Source organism: Clytia hemisphaerica, unplaced genomic scaffold (genome assembly GCF_902728285.1).
Source record: "Clytia hemisphaerica strain Z4C2 unplaced genomic scaffold, Clytia hemisphaerica genome assembly, whole genome shotgun sequence".
NCBI lineage: Eukaryota > Metazoa > Cnidaria > Hydrozoa > Leptothecata > Clytiidae > Clytia > Clytia hemisphaerica.
The window spans coordinates 404,481-421,334 of NW_027103582.1; the positions used below are offsets into that span (position 1 = coordinate 404,481).

General features: G+C 35.8%; 1 protein-coding gene across 5 annotated transcripts; it reads left to right on the forward strand.

Moving 5' to 3' along the window:
* Positions 1-156: 156 nt before the first annotated feature.
* LOC136801301 (protein F37C4.5-like) lies at positions 157-11,394 on the forward strand. Of its 5 annotated transcripts, none has more exons than XM_067057937.1 (9): positions 157-531; positions 3,750-3,990; positions 4,348-4,559; positions 4,941-5,070; positions 5,256-5,416; positions 5,727-5,871; positions 9,130-9,369; positions 9,715-9,948; positions 10,946-11,394. In XM_067057937.1, exons 1-9 carry the CDS (start codon positions 245-247, stop codon positions 11,144-11,146), a joined length of 1,851 nt encoding a protein of 616 aa, XP_066914038.1. In that variant the 5' UTR covers positions 157-244; the 3' UTR covers positions 11,147-11,394. The 5 variants fall into 5 exon arrangements, with proteins under 5 accessions (XP_066914038.1, XP_066914039.1, XP_066914037.1 ...); XM_067057938.1 differs by lacking the exon at positions 5,727-5,871 and adding an exon at positions 7,294-7,438; XM_067057936.1 differs by lacking the exon at positions 5,727-5,871 and adding an exon at positions 7,966-8,119.
* The last annotated feature ends 5,460 nt before the right edge of the window (positions 11,395-16,854 follow it).

Consider the following 16,854-nt stretch of genomic DNA (forward strand, 5'->3'; position numbering starts at 1 on the left):
ATTTAAGCTTAAGATTGAAATATTCAAAGTCGAATTCACTCACGAAATTTACGAATATTTGTGTTGTTGTATTTTACCCCCTGATCTTATGTGTTACTATTTTTAGAATCTCCTAGAAATGAATTGAAATCGAAAGTGCTTTGCTTCGCAGTTTTCGGATTCCGCAGTTTTCGCACAAATATTTCAGAAATTTGCAACACCCACTTTTCCTGACCACTTTTTCTTTTCCTTCTTGTCATAAAACATGTCACATTCAGATCGTTCAGACTCAGAGCCAGAAGACTTGGAACAATCAGTATCAATATCGAAAGGTAAGCTAGTTGTTAAGATGGACCAAACCATTAAAAAGTCTGAATCATCGGCTACCTCGACAAAGGAAGAAGTTCAGATCAAAGATTGTCCTGTCAAAAATGTCACTGTATTTGTTGATCGAGCTGAAGTCAACCGAATTGTCGATCTAAACCTTCAACAAGGAAATGTAGAGGTTCTCTTAAAAGATCTTCCTGATTGTATGGACCAGGATTCTATGAGGTATGAATAGTGTTTATCAATTTAGTTTTTACTTTTTTTGTCAACTCTCACCAACAGTCACTAGGAGAATGATTTAATGATTCAACTGCTTTAGAATTTTTGTATTTTTTAACTAAACAATGTTATTTGATAAGTTAGAGTTCAGCTTGGCAGTATAGACCTAGACAGGAGACCCGTCGTGTGTTTTTTTATAATTTGATGTACACAAGACGGGTTCGAGCTGTGAGTCCAATATTGGACTCACATTTTTTACAGTGGAAAATTCGAATTTAGCGCTGTCCTCACTTACTAAAATAAAAACCAAATTTCGAAAGTTGCGCTTTCTCTAAGAAAGTGTGACCAGTAAAAGAATAACAAAATTTGATTGGCTATGTTTTAAACCGTTATTAGTTCTGAGAAATTCAAACTCTCAGCCCGTACCATGCTATACATTTCGCCATCAGTTTATCAAAGAAGAAATCATAGCATAGATTCCCAGGCTAGTGTAGACCTAACTCTTCATACAAAAATTACGGGAAACGCATGTTTGGACTTTGTACCCTATGCTGCACTCAAGCACTTAAGCCAAAGTCCCGCAAAGTTTGCAAAAAAACGCCACATAGAAGATCTTTCAAATTCAGTATGTGAATAGAGCAGTAAAAAATAGAACTTTTCTATTTTTCCTTTTTTTTGCAAAAGTTCTAGGAATGAAAATAAAGGGATAATGATGATTGAATACTATCCATTGATGTCCCGCGGCACTATCGTAAAGCTAGAATCGCTTCGCGTACTCTTCGCTTGAGAAAATGATTGACAGATTGAAGTTTTCTCCCACGCAGGAGTTCGCAGAGCGTTCTCGGCTCAATCCTCGGACTGCGCTAAAAATGGTAGACTGAGCTTTGATAGATCATTTCGATGGAAGTTGTTGGAATGTTTACAAGGCTCTTGACAGAAAATTGTTTGTTTTATTGTCAATGATGACAGTGCGGTTATTAATTTTGTTAGATCTGACAAATTGATGTTTGTAAGTACACTTTATAGTTTTGATTCCCATTGAAGAATCATATTCTGGTTTTCATGTTATTAGATGCTGTTTTAGAGCTTTAGGTCTACACTGCTTGGGAAAAACTCTTGAAAACTGTGAGTTTTCATTTCAAGAAATGAAGTGCGAGTTATGTCATTGATGATGCACGCAAGCAATGATCAAAAGAAACCAATAAAAGATCAAAGAGAAATGCCATACCTAAATGGCAAAAAATTAAAATTAAAAGAAATTAAAATTACTAAATGTAGATGGGCCTTAAATTTCAAAACAATAAAGGCTGAATAAAGTATAAACCAGGCTCTATCCGATCTGTCAATCAAAACGAACTTATCGAGAACAAAACATTGCTTGCAAAATCTTTTGCAAATTTTGCAAACTTACATGAATAATTGGCATTATATAAAAGTTTAATCTTGTAGAAAAAAGATTAAATTGATTTCTCTTTAAAACTAGAAATATTTCGCTCATCTCTTAGAATAGTGGAAGTGCAAAATAGCGTTTTGAGCCAATTTTTCTTTATTTTGGTATACTTTCTTATTCTTTTATAGTATTTTTTGCAGGAAATTATTTTTGGACTTATTTTGACATAATTTCAGTGGTTTAAAGACTAGTTTTTGACAAATTTTAAGAAAAAACATAAATTTTTATAATGAGTATAATATTTCTTTATAAGATCTTTGTGTAAACTTGTATATGTTTGTATATTTCTAACTAAATCCAACCACAGCTTTAGTTTGATAAACTACCACAGCTTTTTCCTTCCTGTATTTTTGCTAATAATTCAGTATGGGGGATGGAAAGGCGAAAAGGTCGATTACCAAAATCAAATAGTCAAAGTGATATTTGCTATATTCACCAGTCAGCCAGTAATTCCAAAGCTCTTCATTTTGCATCATCTTTGGTTAAAACAAGGGGGTCAGTTGGTATTTTGGTAGATGGTAAAAATTTTAGGGATTTTCAAAATTTGGATTGTAAATTAATGAATGGTGTAGTTGTAGTGGTAATTTAAGTGATTATTTCGAATAGTTTTTATTATCTCCCATTGCAACAACACAACAAACCTTTCCAGAAATGGCCTGGAAAATAAACACTCCACTGTTGTGTATAAATTATCTGGGACAACGCATTTTGGCCTGCAAGGGGTTTGGGAATGGAGGCTTTTGTTCGATGGAACTTCTTTACAAAGAAACGCAGGCAAAAATGTTTACCTCCATAGACCAAACGACGGAGAGCAAAAAAAATGTATGCGCGTTTGTCTCGAAATACAGATGTATCAGGGTGTATCAATGAAATTGACCTCTTCCATATTCAATACATATCAATCCATCTGTGGAATGAGAAAGAATTTAGGCCATACTCTTTCAGGCTTGCTCACATAATTGTTTGTGGCTTTAAATTTTGACTTTTGGCATGGAAAATGGCAGACAAAAATTGTAAACAAAGTTGTAAAGCTGTCAAAGTAAATATCGCAGAAATATCCTGAAAATTTTACCCATTTTGATACTTGAATCTAGTCAAATTATAGAGTTGGTTAGGAACATACTTAAAGATCTACAAATTTATCATTTCCTGAGAAAATGTTACCGACTTTTTGTTTCTGCAATGACCAATTAATAAGTGCTGCTCATTAAAAGACACCGTTATAGGACTATTGGGAAGGGATCACAGTGTAAAGGTTGGGTCTACTGGAACAAACTATTCTCTGCTCTTAGTCTACCCATTAATTGAAATAGCTATATCCCAGATATTTAAAACTGAAGTAAAATTATTTAACAAAAAGAACCTGCAGATTTGAATAGAGGTCATCCGTTCTACATTTTGAGGTTAAATGAGTTTGACTTAGTCATCGTTTGATTTTGGAAAAACCACGCTTGTGTTTATCCATACCGAAATTCCCAGATGTGAAAGACTTATATCCCAAGACTTCAAAGCTTTAAAAAAATCACAAACTGAAAATTTCAAAAATCACACACCGACAGAAAATTTCTGTGCAGTAATGATGGTTTTTACAAGCGTTGGATTTATTGATTTTTTCCTGTGAAAGCATACTGTTTCACTACTCCTTAACATGGGAAAACTTTTGTTGTCAGAAAAGATTCTAAAAAGAGAAGAAGTATTTGTGTATTTAAGTAAACATGTAAATATAATGCCTGACAATAATGTAATAAGCTATTTATATTTACTTTTTTTTCAGAGTGTCATGTTTTGGGGAAGCTACCATTGTGGAAGTAGCATACCAAGAAAAGGCTGTCAAAGAAAATGGTGATGATTGTGACGACAGTGAACAGATCAAATCCAAAACTGAAGCTGAGAAGAAAAACATTAAAGGTTCAATTAAGACACTAGAAGCAAACAAAGCAAAACATGAGCAACGAATTGAAGTCATTAATAAAGAAAAACTTTTGCTTCAAAATTACGCTGACTGCATCTCTTCAGTAATTACCTTGTTTATTTATTTTTGCGATCTTAGGTAGAGACAGTGAAATCGGATTTTAAGACTTTCCTCTAGAAATACGAACATTTTGTTAGTTTGACTTCCTTGGGAAATACATGAAGTTTTAAGCATTTTGTCCTAAACAAATAAATAGATAATATAAGAAAGTAGCAAATAAAGCGGACAATCAGCGAATAAACCTGAGATGTTTTGGTTTTTTCAAAAATGAACAGAATAACCACAACTTTACCAGAAAGAGGAAAAATATTTTTCCAAAACCAGCACATCCTATGATTTTCCTTGCAGAATTTATAAATGAAATTAGCATGCTGAATTCAACAAATCTTCTTAATCTCAGAAAAAAGAAGACAAAGTTGGAGATGTTCTTGAGAAGAAAAGCATTGAGAATATGTTGAACTTTCTGGCAATATACGAAGAGCGTTCAACAAGGATACACAACGAATTTTCTGATCTCACCCAAAAGATTGAAGAAATTGTCAAGGAAATAGGGATCTTGAAGCAAAATCTTGTGAAATTGGAACCTAAAACACAAAAGACTAATATGCAAAGGTAAATGGCTTTCATAGGTCATTTCACAGTCGAAATTGATCATGGGTAATCAGAACTGATTGCGCCCCGATAACGGTTTCTCGTTGGTTAAACGCAAAAATCTTCAAACTTTTTCAAAACATTGGACCAATAATAAGTCGTTATTAGCGCGCAGTGGTCATGATTACCCATTACGCTTTGCGACTGTGGTCTATGAAACCTATTTCTTAGTATTACTATAGTAGTATTACTTCGACTTTGGGATTGATTGCACTAATAAGGTCCAGTCACCAGCCCATGTTCAGGTTTATTACTTTTATTGATTGATGAAAATGTCTACTACACTCTGGCATAGTTCTCGAAACCATTTTTGACCGTTGCCTGTACTTTTATTGATTCTAGAAATGTTTCAATTTTACTTGAAGTGAAGGAGGAAAGTAATGTGAATTTGGTTGCATCGTATGTAGTTTCAAGGGCAAGTTGGAGGCCCTTTTATGATGTCAGAGCTTTCAATAAAGACAGTTCTGTTCAGGTAAAGTTACTGTGTTTTCACATTGAGTGAGTGATTGAACATTTTCATATTAATTAAAAAAGAATCTTCTAAATCACAAACACTTTTGTCTTTGTGTTGTTTCATTGTTTTATGGCTTCGAATTTCTACGAATCCGCCAACATCAAACTCTTTAATGAAGTGTTGTTTTGTATTTTTCTTTCCAGATTTTGTATTTTGGTATGATCCGTCAGAACACAGGTGAAGATTGGGAAGATGCCAAGTTGTCTTTGAGCACCGCCCTACCTAGTGTGGGTGGTAGTCCGCCCTCTCTTAAGCCTCAACTCTTGAAAGTGGCTACAGTACTCACTGCAAAGTCGGCTAAAAGGTAAGTCATCCTTGACATTCCTGGAACGGAAAATTCATCTAGAAACAACCTCACAAAATAACTTAATTACGCTTTACGATATAAACATTGCACAATCTTGATTAACTATACACCAACACTGATATGTAATAACAAATCGCACGCACTCCTCGCACAAACATATGCACATTATTTCTTTCAATCTTTCAGAAGTACTTTCTCTAGAATTAAGAAATGTTTTGTCGTCGTATTTCTCCCATAGAGTTTATCAAGGACAACTTAAACTTTTCTTCGATTATTTTTTTCTAAAGCTTTCAACTATATTTCTTAGTTTTCGTAGTAAGAAATTAAGATATGCTGCTCCTGCTCCCCGTTCGAATGCTTTCGCCATGGACCAGTATGACCCGACCATAGAGGACTCATTCGAACTCGAACGATGTTCTTCTGCCCGTGAATCGGCTTTGCCTTCAGCTGAGGTATTTTGGAAAAGAAAAAAGCCAAAAACAACAAAGAGGAAATAGAACTAGACTATTTCATTTTCATTGTCTCGTCTTTTGGCGAAACTAGCTAAAATAAAAGACAATAAATTATCAACTAAAGTAAATCTTGAATCTACTTCCAAAGAACTTATCATGAATTTATTGTCTAGCTTTAGAAAATCTAAACACATAAAAGGTTTCGGGAATCGGAATTTGCAACTGGAATCATTGGCTTTCGCAGAACCAGCACTCTACGCATGCGCTCTGAACGATTCAACTATCGAAGATTCAACTATCGAAGATTCTTACAGTGCTATGCCTTATTCACTTGCTCCATCTGCTATGCCTACTGCTCAGGTTTGATTAAATACATTCAAAAAAACAACAACAATGAGGTGAAACAGACTACGAATTTTTTTAATACTCACGGAGCTATTTCGTAAATTAAAGCTACTCTTTTACGCAACGATATCCTACAAGCAAGTGAAAGATCGAAAGTTGTTTCGAGATGTGACCCTCACATTCTATTGCTTTTGTAAACAAAAAAATAGCAAAGTTGATTTGACAAATTTTGTTGTTTTTACTACATCAGCATCATCAAATGGAAAATTAAGCTGAAAGCAAAATGTTGACAAAAAAACAATACAACATTTTTGTCAAATGATCCTGATATACTTTGTTAGATTGAAAAAAGGGAAGCCTCGACACACTGTTGATATTAAAATCAGAGCATATATATATTACCGAACTTGATAAAGACAACCGTCGAAACGTCGTACACACTACTGTGTTTTTAATGTTCACTTTTAAGTTTTAGCACAAATATACATTATTATCCATATAGCGGTCATTAAGTAAGTCATTAAAGGTTCAATCGGCGGGCGGTATTGAAAGGTTTTTTGACTCAAATTGTCATACCCGTGCTGAGGAAAATAAAGTGCCAGGCTTCAGAGGGCTGAAATATCATTAACGGCCCGGGTATAGGGCAATAACGTCATTTGCGGCCCGCTCGGAATTGAATTGAAGTCGTTGCATTGAAGCGAAGAGACTAAACTAACGTCAGAAAAAACACTTTTTGGTCATTTGCGGCCCGCTCACAAGGTGCTAAAAATTTGTTGAAGACATTGCATTGAAGCGAAAAGAATTTGTTGACGCTAGAAAAAAACGTTGTTTGAATATCCGATATGGATAATAATAGTAATAGCGTTAAGTTTTTGTTCGTTGTTGTCATTAATTCTGCCCTTGCAATTTGATTATTAGCCCTCTAGTGCCATTTGCGCCCTCCGCTTCGCGTCGGGCCCAAATGACACTATCGGGCGAATAATCAAACTACGCGGGCAGAAAATAACAACAACGACCTCAAACTGAACGCTATTGTTATATTGACTTTTACGTTCACTTATGTTATCGTTTGTATAGACCTGCTCTCAGTTTTCGAAGACATGTATCGAACAAAATAGTTGAACAAGAACTACAAGCTAAATATATAATCGCTAATTCGATGGAAAAGTCAATAGAGCTTTCCGATTACAACTTTTCTCAAGCTCCCTTGCCGATTGCCGAGGTCAGTAATCCTTCAAAGAAAACAAAGAGGAAACAGATAGGAATGAATGTTTCGTTTTTGAAATATAATTCCCACCCATAAGTAACACCATGAATAATAAAAAAACACATAATGCACTTGAAAATACTCTTAAATCAAAAAGTGACGTTATCACGCAATTCGCTGCTTGTTGAGAGACGAAAGGTTTCATCTTTTTCATCATTTGAAATAAATAGAACTTTTGATAGTTGCTCTTGAGGATGTCAGTTTGTGCAGGTTCATGGTATTTTTTCGACTTATCTACGTTCCACCTTTCTCGTTGACTAATCAATTTCATCCACCCTTCATCACCACACACACAAATCATTCCACAGCTGGTAGTCGTCTTGTTTGTACCCAAATTGGACAAACATTTTTACCATCATATAATCTTTCGTATTTTTTTACAAATGGCTGTCAGTTATCAGAGCGTCTCACTTCATCAATTAAATTTCAACACCACCATTGCATTGTCCCGATTTCCATTTCCATCGCGTTGTATTTTACAGAGGTTTTAGTTTTGGCGGTGGCGGTGGTGGCGTTAAAAGGCGTTCTATGAAGATGAAGAGTTTCGGTGCCGGTGATAGTGACAGTGACGAAGAAGAGTCGTTGTCATCATACATGTGTAGTGTTGGTGCTCCTTCAGCTCTACCAACTGCCCAGGTACTTTGTTGTAACTCCAAGATAAGGAGAAGAACAAGATAGAGGAAACAGACCAAAAGGCAACTGAATAATTGTTTGTCTAAAGAGAACCGATGTTTGGGAGAGGGTTTGGGTATTAAGAGGTCAAAGTCAACAATTCTTAAAGATTTTCAAAACTATGAGATAAAATATATCTTTGACATGAATACTTTGGTCTACTGCCTTTTAGATAAATATCAACGTGATGGTGTTTGTATGATAAAACTTGAGTCAAACAGAATTCTAATTCTTTACATAAAAAATGAATTTTAGTACAGAACACGAAATCTAAAGCAGCATAACGTATCATTAATAGAATTTTGAAAGTTATTCAAAAAACACCAACTCCACAAAATTTCAGACCTCCAGGGATACCAATCTGAAATGTTTTTGTCATGAAAGCTTGCATTATGATGGAAGTTATTGAGAAATCGAAAAAATTCGTCTGTTTTACGCAAGATTCAAAACCAGTAAACAAAATTTGCCGTATTTAACTCTGGAAAATTATTTATTTTAAGAACGTCCACGAAGTTCAGTCCAAAATGGGAAATGTCGGAGAACCCCATTTTCCGCTCTTCCCAACGCAATAAAAAATTCGATATGATTGCTGCTCTTCTACCAAGTGCGCAGGTATTCATTTTGTGCTAAAAAAAATGATGATACACTTCGATCACAGAAAAGAAATGTTTCAAAAAACATTGTATACAGTACAGACGAGACAATAATAAATGTTCATTTGTTCTGTCTGTTTCCTCTTTGTTGTTGTTTTCTACTTTTATATTTGTTTTTTTTCTTCAACTTTACCACCCCCAACTCAAGCCTCCACTTAGAACTTTCAATTTTGAATCGTCAACCTTTTCACACAACATTTTCCATCCCAACCTTTTGAATATGATCTAGTTAACCCCTGCATTTGTAATAACTCCCAAACTTATAACTTTAACCCATCCGTGAGATATTTCACTTCATCATCCTTCCCCACCTACTAACAGGCGACAGAAAATTTGACCAGTACCAATTTTGATATTCTGAGACCTTCCACTATCGAATCTGATGACGTAGAGCACAAAGTCTCCATCTGTCAATTGGACTTCTCCCCAGAATTTGAATATTTGGCCATTCCCAAGAGTGTGGCACATGCCTTTTTGAAGATCAAAGTGAAGAATGACAGCAATTATGCACTGTTGGCTGGCGATGCCAATGTTTTTTTGGATAATAATTTCCTGACCAAGGTTTGAAAATAATATTTTGGCTCTTTTGTACAAACTAAGCTACAATTAATTTCAAGCTTTGTTTTCTTTCTTAGCCAGTGTGTTTCTACGACTATCATCGACCATAAAATGTTTTGTGTTCGTGTCAGTTTTCATACAGTTGGCTCTCTCTAATTCGATTAGGGGACCAAAAATGTTCTTCGAATTAAAGAAAGATTCGAATTACAGAGAGTATTTTGTATCACTTTTCAGCTAAGGGGTTAAATATTTTAGTTCGAATTAAATAAAAATTCGAATAGTAGAGGTTCGACTAGAAAAAGTCTTCATATTCATTTTTGACATTCATTCATTTCATTTATCCTTTAGACCACATTATCAGCTGTTTCACCCATGGAAGAGTTTGACATTGCATTAGGTGTGGATCCATCAGTCAAAGTCACCTACAAACCCGTCAAGAAGTTCCAGCAGCGAACTGGTATGATCTCCAAAGCTGATTTGTTCAATTTCCATCAAGTCATCGAGATCAAGAATACAAAGTCACTACCCGTCAAAATCAAAGTAACCGACCAATGTCCGTGGTCTACCAATGATAAAATTAAGGTACCCTTTTTGACACACTTTTATACTTAACTGCCTTCAATCAGTAGCCGATCTTCGTAGTTTTGCATTACATTTATGGGTACCTAATAAACGGGGTTGGAATAAGCGCGATGGATGGAAAAATTCTAAAAACTTAATTAATAAGCGGGGGAGGGGGGCGGCTGGCATAAAAATGTTCTGGGTGGAAAATTTTTGAAAGATTAATTAGCGGGAGGGGACGCTTATTAGGTACCCGAGAGTATCTTCGTCGAGATTGTGCTTGTGTTACTATGTGTGCTACCGAAGTCGATTCCTTCCTACATTTGGGGTCAATTGGGCTATTGCATAGAAAATTCATGAAAAGCCCATTGGTTTTTCAATTCATCGATCAGCAGAATGTGCGGAGACCATGGTCAAAAATAAGCAGATTGGGGAAATTACCATTTGAGTCATTTTTTTAGATACTCGAGTCCTTATAGTCTAAAGTCTCTATATTCTTTTACCATTTTGCCGTACTAACGTCAAACAATCCAAAAGTTCCCTAAACAATCGAATTAAAACATTTCCGCTGAAAATTAAAACTTCCGAACAAATTGAGAGATGAACCAAGCTGGCCGGATAAAAATTCAGTTTGTTTTTCAAAGTGGTTGTACCTTGTTTTACTATCCAAATTGTTATTATTTTGCATGTTTGATTGTTTAGGGAACTTTTAGATTGTTATGTGTAATATTAACCCCTTCAAACCCGACAGACGTGTATACACGTTTTGAATTTGCCAAAATACCGAGTCTCAGATTTAAGAATATAACTCCTGACCACTTGATTTAAAAGGGCATAAACCGAATACTTTTAGAAAGAGTATAAAATACATTACCAATGGTACCAAAACCATTGTCTTACTCCCAAGTTACAAGCTTTTGAAATTTTGGATTATAAAAAACCAGTTGGAAATTTTCACATTTTTCAAAAATTGTTGCGCGCTGGAAATGACAACATTCTGTATTTCAATCACTTTTAGATTACACTACAAGATCCGGACATAAAATTTCCAAAGGGTAATTCATCGGATACATCCATCATCAAGAATGGGAATGCTTCATTGTATACAAACAACAATACAATCGAATGGGAGTTAGAAGTGCCTTCTTCAGAAACCAAAACTATCAATTTGAAATATCAAGTTGAACATCCCATAGGTGTTCGTATCGAAGGACTTTGAAGGGATTTGAACGCAAAGACCATCGTATGACTTGTTGAAGAAATGGACTTTTTAAGATGGACTAGGATTGAATAACATAAGCATCAAATTTTCCCTTCGCTATATTCAGGAGGAATTCGACTAATAAGAGTATATAGAGTATAATCACGACCCATGATATACGTGTATTTTATTTTTGTGGGGGTTTCGAAACTTTTTTATGAAAATTATTATTGAATTATGCACAAGATAAATATTTTTATTATTAACATTCACATTATTTTACACATACCTAGTCCTAGTTGTGAGGACGTGGGGGGGGGGGGGGGTGATAGATTTTAATAAAATTTGAATAAATTTTAAAAGTATTTGTGGTGTATTTGCATCTTTTTTGTCGATATTGAATCATTTTTTCAAGCTGAAACAAAAAAGTTTCCCAAAGATGAATTCTCAATCATTTTATGGTAAAAAAGCTTCCTTTGCCTCGTGGCACTTTGTTGTATATATAGAGATCTTTTTTCGATTTGAAATATTTATATCTACTCAATTCATTATATCATATCATGTTGAAAATATTTAACCGATTTCATATACGCGTATACATACAGGTAAAAAAATGGGTTTGGTTTTTTCTTTTCTTTTAAAGTGAGAAATGGTAGATCTTCTCTGCTGTCTGTAAGTCGACCCACAAGTGAATGGGGTCTGACCTATGATGAGCGTATTTTAAGGGCTCCACAGTGAACGTCTCCAATTTGTCTTTCAAAGGTTTGTGCCACGGATGTCCGAGCCGAAAATCGACCCGGAGAAAGTATCTGTTTTAAGTTTAAACACCGAGATGTTCCTGGAAAAAAGACATCTGCCCTTTGTTTAAACTTTGTCCCTATTCCCTAGGCAGAGGACATCTACGAGGCCGACGAGGCCTGCTAGAAGAAAGCAAATAATTTTCTTTTTCTAATTTATTACTCCTGGACTTTCGGAATAGATAGATATTTTACACTCCTTCCAAATTTTTGAAAATCACGACCCTTTAACTTGGGAGAGGAAATTTCGATTTTTGTAAATTTTGGACCCTTACAGAGACTCAATTTGCTTGCTTATGGTTTTTGTACTCCTTCGAAAGAATTTCCAGGGTGTTAAAAAGGTACCCTTATGGGGCACCCCAGCGGTTTGCGTGAATGCGTGTGAATGGGCATTTTCAGTTGCGTGAATGCTTGATTCTCCACTATTTCTCCTTTTCGAATTGAAACAAACAATACAAGACGATAGTAGTTTTTATTTTTTGTTTGGTATTTCTATTTGCTTGCATTAACACTCGTGGTAAAAAAAATGTTTAACAAAATCATATTGCGTTGGATAAGCTCAAATAAATACAACTGAATTTTTGTGACGAAGCGTGTAGTGTAAAACCCCCAGTGGCTGTTTATTTTGGAGGAAACATTATCTCCGAACCAATGGCATCCGTCACCCCGACCTTCGGAGGTTAAAGGTCTTCCCCTCTTTATGTACAAATTTTTTACTAACGAAATTACTCCATCTGCAAGCCTTTAACCGTCAAATGTAAGAGATCATAAATTTAAATTATAACTATAAGTATTATATCATAATGGATTTTTACGAGGTATGAGCTTCATAGCTTCAAAATGTTATCATCTATTTGTAATTTTCGTTTAAGGAATACCAAATTCATCAACTTGATAAAACACATCCACGATTCCATGTTTGATAAGTTGTCGGTGGTGAATGTTGATAAGATCGTCAATCTCCAATGACCGGCGTTTGTTTTGGTAATCGATCGTCTTTTAGGATATTCTGTTGTATTCCTTGGTGGTTGATCGTCTGAGCCATTGATTGATCATCTGTTTGAAGTCCAGGAAGAAGCGCTCGTCCGATTGTTCCAATGTCATAAAAGTAAAGAAAGGTTGACCGGAGTATACGGGGGCTTATGATTAAGTACAGGTACGAGAAAATCTGGAAATTTTGGAGAAGTTTGCTAAAGTATGTTGAGTGAATGCAATAGCGAGGATGATTTAGAATTTTGAGTATTTAAAGACATATGAATCATAATTATCACTTAATGATGCGCATGCATAATTAATTTTCCGTGCGAAATTGTTGAGAACATGCTTTTTTCAATCGCTGGAAACATCGTAAATTGATTGAAAAAAAGTGTGAATGCGTGAATTGAAAAAACATATTGCATGAACGTGAAAATCCACTTTTTGATTGCGTGAATGCGTGAATCTGGGCTATTTTGTGCGTGAATACTTGAATTTTTCCTTTTTTCCACCGATTGTGTGCAGTGTTTCCGATTTTCCAATGTCCCCCCCCCAGTTTTTCCCGAAAATTTTCTGTTTTGCTGAAAAGCCGGGTTATTCCTATTGCGTAAAACTCGAGGAAAATTTGCGTGAGTGCATGAATTTCGAAAAAAAATTTGCGTGATTGCGTGAATTGAGGGTCCACTGGGGGACACCTCCCTTATGGTTCGTACATACCCGGCACCCATTTTGCCTAAGTACCCATCCCCCTTCGACGAAAGGCTGTGGGCAAGGACAATGGTGTAGGTATCTTAAAAATCATTTCAAGGTTACTAAAACAATGCAGTGAAATTTGTGGCTTTCCCCAAATTTTTCCTGTTCGTATTTTTATCAGCGCTTTTTGAAACAGTCCTTACGACGGTACGCTTACCGAAAAACCAAGAAGGCGACGGCTTTCGTTTGCTGTGTACATAGTATACAGTCGAAAAAAGAAAAATCCTCAGTTGCTTTATATACAGGGCTTTACGGGAGCATGATGCCTTTGCCGTCAGCCGACATACCGTAAACACTAGGGGCTCGTACCAAGCCTCCTGCAATGAAAAAGTTGATGGAAAGCAAAGTCGAAAGGGTATGAATGGAACGATTTCTTGTATTTCATTTAATTTTTAAGGAAGAAAGGTAATTGATGCCTTTATTAAAATAAGTCAAAATCATCCCTTCTTGCTTCTCTCCCCCCTCCAATTTCTCAGCTTTTGCTTTTGGAAGATTCATCTAAAAAGCTAGCTAAAAACAAAGCCTTCCCCTGTCGTCTCTTCCCCCACTACTGCCCACCCCATCCACATCGCCCCCATCCTTCCCCCTTTTCATATCTTTTCACTACCAAGACTTACCATTGATAATTTCATACATCAGCTAGTCAAGTATCTCCTTTGATGTTTGTTTTTGTTTGTGGTTTCTAAGAATTTAGCTGTAAACTCCCCCAACTCCCTCAACTTCCTCAAAAATGTTTGTTAAAAAAAAGATACTTTTTCAATTGGGTGGGAGTATCAATATGTTTGGGGTACCTGTTATTTCACAAGTTGGGGTGTTAATGGTCTATCGCATTCATTGAAACCGGAAGGTAGACTTGAATCGCTTTTATTTGTTTTAGAAACTATCCGCCAGCCTCAGGTCGTCAGCTTGACCATGAGAGACCAGTTTGCAGAGTGAGGCACGTTTGCTATGCTTGAGTGTGCATCTTGAAAAAGTTGAGTGCAGGCGCAAAATTTTAGGTTTTCAGGTGCAAGTTCAGACAGTTTTTTAACCCTAAGTGCAGAGTTCCGCTATTTTCTCCTCAAGTGCAGCTAATTTCAGCAATTTTTTGCCATTTTGAGCCAATTTCAAAGGTCCAAACCAAAATTTATCAGGTGCGCTCTTACTCGAGTGCAGCCTTGCCATACTCTGCAAACCGGACTGTGAGATCAGGTAACTTGCATCAGTGGAGGCTATATGCATAGCCCTAAAATGAATGGCCTGGATCAGTCGGATTAGCCCAATACCCAAGTGCTTATTTAGATTTTCAGTTCACGTTACCTAAACTGAATTTGTACGTTCAAAATTACTACAAGCAGACTTTTGCGCAAATGAAAATAAGATCACGTGAAAGATCACGTTTCCGTGATTCCAATGACCCAAAACCAAAATAAAATACCTTTCATTCTTTTTTCAAACTTCGAAAAACTAAATAGCCTCATTTGCATGTGTTGACGAATTTTTAAAATAATGAAGAAACAACCTCGACCTTCCAAACACTTTTTTCTCAACCCCCCTTATTTGGAGAGACAAGAGCAAACTCACTTTCTGTTTGGAAACCCGCGTTTTGACCGCGCTTGAACGCGTTTCTTAAATATGGCCCGAGACACGTTTTTTTTTTATAAGGAAACCGTTTATAAGGACCCGAGGCTGAAAATGGTTCAAAAAATAAGGAAATTGTTAAGGAACTGCTCGGCTGAGAATAAGTGGATTTGAAAATATGTACCTTATTGGGACTAATTTGACCAAATTTGATCTTTCAAGGGGCAAAAAGTTCAAAATTTCCTATGTAGTAAGGAACTCGATAAGGAACTTTGAGACTGAAATTCTCTGTAAAAATAAGGAACTCCAGGCTCAGAGCAAAGTTAAGGTTTCCTTATAAAAAAAAAAAACGTGTATATTATTACTTTTTCACAAAATTCTTATGATGTAGATCGGCCTTTAGATTGATAAGACCCTACCATCCTGTCCCAAAACAAAGCAGAACTCAACCAAATTTTTGCTAAAGGGAGAAAAAAACGTGCTGAGTCGATCTATGAAGTTCAAAACTTGCGCAAAATGATGAGAAGGTCAAAGATTAACGAAGAAGAAAAAGTCTCCTAGTTAAGAGAAAGAAATCTCCTACTTAAGAGACCTTCTCTTAAATAGAGTAGACTTATCTCTTTATAGGGCAAAATAATCCTCGACTGTGGATGTCATAGACCTTATACCCAGTGTCTAAATTTGGACTGTGTGTGTCAATGTCGATCGGAGAATAAGTTTTACCAATGTCTAAACTTTTGCAACTATATCTAAAGAATTAGTAAACCTTTTTAAGATCTGTAAAAAGCTCTCTACTCCCAAATAGTTCTAGAATAAACCCTGAAAATCCCAAGATAATTGATAAAATATTAAATCTTTAAAGAAAGATTGAAAATGAAAATTCACGAAGAAAAAACAAACCTTTTAAGCAAAGAAATTGCCTTTATAGCTCATTTTTCCATGAAAAATAGAAAAACTTTTGGATATTTGAGTTCCCCAAACATTGTAGAATCTTTTAGTACACATGGCAAAAGAAAAAGAAATAATTAAAACCTTAAAATCCCGGGGGGGGGGTACTTAGGCAAAATGGGTGCCAGGTATGTGCGAGCCATAAGGGTACCTTTTCTCATTCCTCAAAAGTCTCTCAAAGGGGTACAAATTCAAAAGTTAGTCTCTGAAAGGGTCCCAAAATCACAAAAATCAAAAATTTCTCTCTCAAAGGGTCATGATTTTCAAGAATTTTGACCAAAATTTGGTGAAAATCAAACCAAAATTTGGAAAAAATGGACCAAAATTTAGGAAAAAGTCTCTCAAAGGGTCCCAAAATCACCAAAACTTTGTCTCTCAAAGGGTCTATTTTCGATTTTCGGCTCGGACATACCCGTCACCTCGCAAACCTAGTACCCCCCCCCCGGCTTAAAATCAACCGAATTCTTTCAATAATCATAAACATCAAAAAAACGTCCTTTCGCCATTTTGTTTTTTAAAAATGTTAAGTCGGAACTTCTTGTGACGTAACAAATAAATTTTCAACATCCAATGAAAATGCGCGATTTGTATCACGCGTGCGGTAGGAAAATGTCCAAGACAGCAATTTCCGTAGAATGGCCGTTCCGTTATATTTATAGGATAAGAATACAAAGATATAACCAGGGGGTTATA

Excerpts from the sequence above, each read along its gene's own strand:
- LOC136801301 (XM_067057935.1), top strand. The coding sequence starts at position 245 with ATGTCACATTCAGATCGTTCAGACTCAGAGCCAGAAGACTTGGAACAA. Across the intron at positions 532-3,749 it reads ATGGACCAGGATTCTATGAG|AGTGTCATGTTTTGGGGAAG; the intron begins GTATGAATAGTG and ends CTTTTTTTTCAG. Across the intron at positions 6,232-9,129 it reads CTGCTATGCCTACTGCTCAG|GCGACAGAAAATTTGACCAG; the intron begins GTTTGATTAAAT and ends ACCTACTAACAG.